This window comes from Capra hircus, chromosome 14, assembly GCF_001704415.2.
Source record: "Capra hircus breed San Clemente chromosome 14, ASM170441v1, whole genome shotgun sequence".
NCBI classification, from domain to species: domain Eukaryota; kingdom Metazoa; phylum Chordata; class Mammalia; order Artiodactyla; family Bovidae; genus Capra; species Capra hircus.
The window spans coordinates 34,703,547-34,710,712 of NC_030821.1; the positions used below are offsets into that span (position 1 = coordinate 34,703,547).

Sequence of the window (7,166 nt, forward strand, 5' to 3'; positions counted from 1 at the left end):
AATCCCAGCCCTACTACTTACCAGTTTGGTGATCTTTGCCTTACTAAGTCAATTCAGTCGTGTCCAACTCTTTGCGACCCTATGGATCATAGCCCAGGCTCCTCTGTCCATGGGATTCTCCAGGCAAGAATACTGGAGAGGTCTGCAGTGCCCTCCTCCAGAGAATCTTCCCGACCCAGGGATCAAAAATGTGTCTCTTACATCTGCATTGGCAGGCAAGTTCTTTACCACTAGTACCACCTGGGAAGACTTACACTTAACAACTGCCTTAGTTTTCTCACCTGTGAAAGAGAGAAACTAACAGTACCTTTCTCACAGGGTTACTGTGAAGATAAGATGGGTTAATCTATGAAAAGGGCCTGACACACAGTAAATACTAATAGCAGTTAGCTCTTACTGCCCTCAATGCCAATCACGAACTTGGAACAGTTTGTGGGAACTGTGGGTAACCTGTAAATCTTTATTAAACAAATGATTAATTCTGAGAGTACTATACAGACATTTCTGCACTTTGTGTGTGTGTGGGGGGAGGAGGTATTTGCATTCTAGGATCACATAAAACTTTTAATTGTTTATTCCTTTCTAGAAATTCTTCATTAGACCCCACCCCAAAGAGGCAGCTGATTATGTTCAATGATAAAGGATATACAAGTAATATCGGCACATGATTACACTGAATTGGGATTTAGAAAATAACACACTTTGGAGTAAAGGACTTTGCACGTTGTTCAGTCACTCAATTGTATCTGACTCTTTTCGACCCCATGGACAGCATCACGCCAGGTTTACTTTTCATTTTAACCCCTTCATAATGTGAAAGTGGCAGAATGGTCTCAAGAATAGAAAAGAACATGGAGTTTCAGAAACTAAGTGGCTTCTACATTGTTGGGCTTGTGGAAACAAGTGTGTGCGTACTCAGCTGTGTCGGACTCTTTGTGACCCCATAGACGGCAGCCCACCAGGCTCCCCCGTCCCTGGGATTCTCCAGGCAAGAACACTGGAGTGGGTTGCCATTTCCTTCTCCAGTGCATGAAAGTGAAAAGCGAAAACGAAGTCGCTCAGTCCAGTCCGACTCTTAGCGACTTCATGGACTGCAGGAAAAGGTGATGGCACCCCACTCTAGTACTCTACGTTGCTGGGCTTGTGGAAACAGGTGTGTGTGTACTCAGCTGTGTCGGGCTCTTTGTGACCCCATGGCCTACAGCCTGCTAGGGTCCTCTGTCCTTGGAATTTTCCAGGCAAGAGTACTGGAATGGGTTGGCATTTCCTACTCCAGGGGATCTTCCTGACCCAGGGATCAAACCTGCAACTCCTGCACTGGCAGGTGGGTTCTTTACCAGCTAAGACACCAGGGAAGCCTTGTGGATTCCCACAAGCCTGGAATTGTGGAAAGATTATTCTAACTTGCCAATAGGGCCAAGCTTCTCCTACTAGGCTGTCTTAGCAATGTCTGGGCTGGCTACTGCTGCTGCTGCTAAGTTGCTTCAGTTGTGTCCGACTCTGTGCAACCCCACAGACTGCAGCCTACCAGGCTCCTCCGTCCATGGGAGTTTCCAGGCAAGAGTACTGGAGTGGGGTGCCATTGTCTTCTCCCTGGGATGGCTAAGGGGTCTAATTAAACTTTATATCCTCAACACCTGTCACAATGCCTGGCCGTATAGTAGAAAGCCAGAGAAAAATATTTTAAGGGCTTCTGAAATATTAAACAATCAAAGCAACCCGGGTCTGAGACGTTCCATCCGGACCTCACTTCCACCTACCTGGATGGACTTCACTCTCTCCTTGGAATGACACTCAAGGAGTGAGAACAAGGGATCCAGTTGAAAACTCTTCTCGGGGTCATGGGAACTACTTCCTTCGTTTGTTGCTAAGCGGGGAAGGTCAGACGCGAGGCTGTAGGAGTGGAGCGCCTCTGAGTAGCAAGCGATAGCCTCGTCCCACGCGCTTCCCCGCCCCTGCCGTCGCCCGCCCTAATTCTCACACTTGGGAAGAAACCCTTAGCCATACAGCTCTGGAGCTGGGAGCCGGCACCTCCGAGATGGGCCTAGAGGACACCGGCCGCCGCAGAGAAGGGCCCTCCCGGGGGCCCCACAGCATCCTCCACGCGGCCGGGCTCCGGTCCTCCGCCCTGCGTCCCTCTCGAGGCTTCCTCGAAGGCGGCAGGGGCGTGGACGGCCCGGAGGAGGCCCAGGCCGCCGGTCCGCGGCTGGAAGAGCTCAAGCGGCGGCTGGTGCGCGCCTTCCAGCGGGCGGTGCTGCGCGGCAGCTCCAGGCGTTTGCGGGAAGAGGCGGCGGCGCGGGAGGCGCAGAGCCGGGCGCGCGTGGAGAGCGCCCTGGCCGGGCTGCGCGCCGAGCTGGTGAGCGTGCCCGCGGCGGGCTCTCGGGGCCTCCTCGCCCGGGGCCCTCGGCTGTAGGCCGCGCACGTGCCCCACTGAGGACTGGGGAGGCCGAGGGCAGCTTTTCCCAGGGAGACGGTGAGGCCGTGCAGCGCGGGCAAGCTGGATTCCCGACGGCACTGATGCTACTGCCTCCCAGGCAGCATTCGGGAGGGAACCGGCTCTGCAGAGCCCAGGTGCTGGCTGACTGTCCCCGGCGAGGGCTGAGTCTACCGGTGACACAGCCAAGACCCCCGTAACCACTCCTCCTCAGCTTGTTCTCTCTCTTTTTTTTTGTTTTTCCTACCAAATAGAAAGTTCCCTCTCGGGCACTTGCAGTGTGTATGAGCATGAAAGGGGCTGGGGCGGAAATTTCAATGAAATAAACTCAGGGGATGGGTGGAGCGAGTCTGTTAGCAAATGTTTCTTTTATTTTGCAAATTTTACTATTACCTTTCTCCTTGGTAAGAATTCAGAAAACAGGAAATGGTAATAAGGAATTTTGTAAAATTGTAGCTTTTTAACATTAGGCAGGAGAACTGTAGGTAACTAGTTACTGTTTTGTAGTTTAAACCATTTTCGAGTTAGGCAAAATTTGAGCAATTTAAGCTTTAAAATGGTGCTACCTATGATTATGCGTGGGCATTCTGCTGGTTCAGCGGTAAAGAATACAGCTGCAATGCAAGAGACCCGGTTCAATCCCTGGGTCGGGAAAATCCTCTGGAGATGGGAATGGCAACCCACTCCAGTACTCTTGCCTGGGAAATACCATGGACAGAGGAGCCTGGTAGGCTGCACAATCCATGGGGTCCTAAGAGTTGCTCACAACTTAGCGACTAAACCACCATCACCATGAACATGCATAGTGGAGATTTGGAAAGTTATACTCTTTTGCATTGCATGCTAATAAAATAGTAAGCACTACCTACTTTAGAACTGATTCAACCATCAGTTAATTGTCTGAAACTTAAAAGTTTACCTTGTTTCTATGTTTAAGAAGGGCAAGAAGGTAGTACATTTAATTTTCATTTAATTCTACCTGTGTTAACAATTTGAATTTGACAAAGAATGTATTAATTTTGACCCAGCCCTATAGTGGCTCACACCGTAAAGCGTCTATCTGCAATGCAGGAGACCGGGGTTCGATCCCTGGGTTGGGAAGATCCCCTGGAGAAGGAAATGGCAGCCCACTCCAGTATTCTTGCCTGGAAAATCCCATGGCCCCATAGCCTGGTAGGCTACCATCCCTTCACTTCACTATCAAAGAAACATATGATTTTCTTCCAATACCTGAGCAGTGGGTGGGTGAAACCCCTTATTAGAAGAGATGGCCTGGAGGGGCGTGCTGTGGGCCAGGATGCCAACTGGATGGCTGAGTCCAGGCTGAGCCACCCCTCTGCTGCTGACCTGGGGTGTCACCTCCTCACACCTCAGTTGACTCATATTTAAATCAGGTGAAGAAAGTATATTCAAGAAGCTCCGAGACACTTGAACTTTAGCATTCTAACTAGTCAGTCACTCCACCAGAAGGAGGTTTAAGCAAGTAATGTACCAGGGTGGGGAGAAAAAGAATAAAATTTCAAACAGGTGAGGGTTCACAGCCCAGCATTAATATTTACTGTCTCTGCTCTTATTGTTTCTGTTACCTTAGGAATGCTAATTAACAAGTTTAGGTTTCGTCTGTAAAATGGAGATTATAAACCCATAGAATGGCTCTAAGTATTATACAAGATAATGTTACATGAAGTGCCTAGAATATAAACACTATTCAGAGTGGCTTTTACTGTTTTTCGGTTGTGCCCCCCCAAATGGCAGACACATAGGCATGAAAGATCAAGGGTTTTGCTGGAAAAGAGGCAGAGACCGTAACACAGATGCTGTGTTCCCGAGACACAGACCATGGTCTTGGCCGACCACTGTGTGTGACCCGTCATGAAGAGGCAGCGAAAGAGTGTGGATCTTTAGCACTATCACCAGTAGCCAGAACATGCCATTTCTGATAATGGTCTCTTGGCCAGATTTCTGTAGGAATTGACACCCATCCATATATGTCTATCCACACCTCATTTGTTAGGGTGGTATCTGTGTAAGGAACAATGATGAACAGGTTCAGTTAATTACAGACAGGTTGCTATTTTTGTTTTCATTTATTTTCATGTTGCTATTTTTGAGATGTCATTTATACTATTGTTGTTTGAACTGGTCTTCTTAATGGGATGCGTTGAGTTCTGGGAGTCTGTGAGTGAATTTCAGGGATTCTATATACTTCAAATTGTATGCCAAGCTTTCTGTGCACATAAAATGCACATCTTTCCCCAGAGTGAGTTAATAGTTTTCATTAGATTCTCAATAGGATCCATGAGGAGAGAAAATTAAGGAACCATTGGTGTTCAGATTTCCTAAAGAATTATGAGTTACACGTACTATTTTTTTTTAAACTTAGGTGGTAAGCCATTATCAATAATTTAACTGATTCTGGGCATGAAAGCACAGGATGGGTATTCATCAGTTCATTTATTTGTTCCTTCACTCAGTCTTTTAACGAATACACAGAGAACCCAACATGCTGTGGGTGCAGGCAGTGCACCCACGGTTAAGGGTAGGAACAGACTTTGTGCTCGAAGTCACCAGTTTAGTGTAGGCTGTGTGCTAGGAGAGGGACACGTACAGAGTGCTGCGGAGGCACAGATCGGGTGACACAGGGAGGGCTTCTAAGCAGAGCTGGCATTCGGCTGGGCCCAATGGGAAGTGGGTGGCAAGGGGCAGAGAGGGCAGAAGATGGGGCTCAGTATGACGTGTTTATTCCAAGAGAGGCAAGATTTCTGACCAGCTGCCCCGGGGCAGGGGGGTGTGGGGTGTGTGTGTATGTGTGCGTATGTGCATGTGCGTGGTGTGGGGGGGGGGGGGGGGGGGGGGGGGGGGGGGGGGGGGGGGGGGGGGGGGTGTGTGGGTGTGTGTGTATTATAGGGCCTCTGTGCACACTGGAGAACTGAAGCTGTGTGTGTGTAGGGGGCGTGTGTGTGTGGGGGTGTGTGTGTGGTGTGGGTGTGTGTGTGTATTTATAGGGCCTCTGTGCCACACTGGAGAACTGAAGCTTCCTGTAGGGGTGTGTGTGTGTGTGTTCAGCAGAGAGATCAGGGTTCTCCTGAACTGCATTAAACAAGACCCTAACTGAAGAAATATGCAGAGTTGGTTACTAGTTTTCAACTATAATGCAAAGACTATGCTGGACTGCCTCTTAGGTACACTGCCTGAAAGATCAATTTTTTCTTTTAATACATGAGGACCTTCACAAACTCCTATTGGAGGGAGGTTATAAATCAGCATTTCTCTACAACAGATTTCACTGTAGAGTGAAAATTGTTAGATTCTATAAGTACACATAACTGTACATGTGCCTCTAAGGGGTCATTAAATGTTTTGCTCAACAGGGAGGCTGTTTAAAATCCTAAGAACTTGAAATGACAAGTAATCAAGTAAATGGGCCCAGGTCCTGAAAGCTCAGGTGGCCCTGGGCAGTCATCCTGAAGCTCAGAAAGCTCATAAAGATAAGTGATTTCCTCGCAGATCACATGCCATTGCTTGGAAATTGCCTTCCAAGGACAGGAATTTTTCAAATGGATAGCTCTGTGCATCAGCTATTTTTGTTTTCATTGCAAGGCCATTTTGAAAGCTATTTGTATATCTGGATTTTACCTTGTTGTATAGAAAGTCAGTTTTAAAGTCAGGCCAAATAGTCAGAACTGGAGAATAAGATGAGAAATACATCTTTCTTGATGTCTTATTTTCCTTTCCTACAAAATCCTTATATTTTTCGTGTGCAGAGAGCAGGTTCATTTGATCCATATCTCAGGCTAATAAAAACCCTTATTCTTTTTCTAACTTTCAGCTGGAAATGCGTTTCCAGAATCGTCAGCTGGCCAGAACTCTGCTGGATTTAAACATGAAAATGCAACAACTGAAAAAGGAGGACGAAATGGAAACTGCATCAGAATCGCAAAGCTCTGAAGATAATGTTCAGAATCTGGAATGAGTAAATGCACAGATGAAGGTTTGAACTCTAAGAATAATGCAGACAATGCCAAAACACTTCTAACAGTAACGTGATGGATGCTTAGCATAAGATTTTCGGGGCAATTTTTAGACCAAAATCTTCTAGGCCTTGGGGAAGTGCCAGTGCTATGAGAGGGGAGAGAGAAAATGGTGTGTTGACAAGTTTTAAAGTTATGTATTGTTTCTTTGGGACATAGAAGTAAAAGAAAGTACTGAGACTTACCTGTTGGACCATTGACTCATTGTCAATGAGGGGATAAGAATCTACCTGCCAATGCTGGTTTGATCCCTGGTTCTAGAAGATTCCACATGCTGTGGGGCAACTAAGCGCCGAGCTGCAACTGCTGAGCCACGCAGTGCAACTACGGAAACCCGCGCGCTCTGAGCCCGTGCTCCGCAATAGAGAAGCCGCTGCAATAAGAAGCCCGACTGTCGCAACTCGCTGTGTAATAGCCTCTCGCCTCCGGTAGAGAAAGCCATCATAATAATGAACTGTAGCCTTCCAGGCTCCTCCGTCCATGGGATTTTCCAGGCAAGAGTACTGGAGTGGGATGCCATTGCCTTCTCCGAATGAAGACCCAGCACAGCCAAAATAAATAAAGTGTGAAAGAAGAACGTACGGGAGAATGTCTTGTTGCCAGTTTCCAGCATTTTCTCTTGTGCTCTCTTAATTTTCTGAACTTTCGTCAGAGTCGCTGTTAGTTTTTGTTCTACCCGATTATGATTCGTTTGTCTGCCC

General features: G+C 47.5%; 1 protein-coding gene across 1 annotated transcript; it reads left to right on the top strand.

Moving 5' to 3' along the window:
* AARD (alanine and arginine rich domain containing protein) lies at positions 2,007-6,903 on the top strand. The gene is made up of 2 exons (XM_018058122.1): positions 2,007-2,356; positions 6,264-6,903. The coding sequence occupies exons 1-2, from the start codon at positions 2,039-2,041 to the stop codon at positions 6,405-6,407; spliced, it is 462 nt and encodes a 153-aa protein (XP_017913611.1). The 5' UTR covers positions 2,007-2,038; the 3' UTR covers positions 6,408-6,903.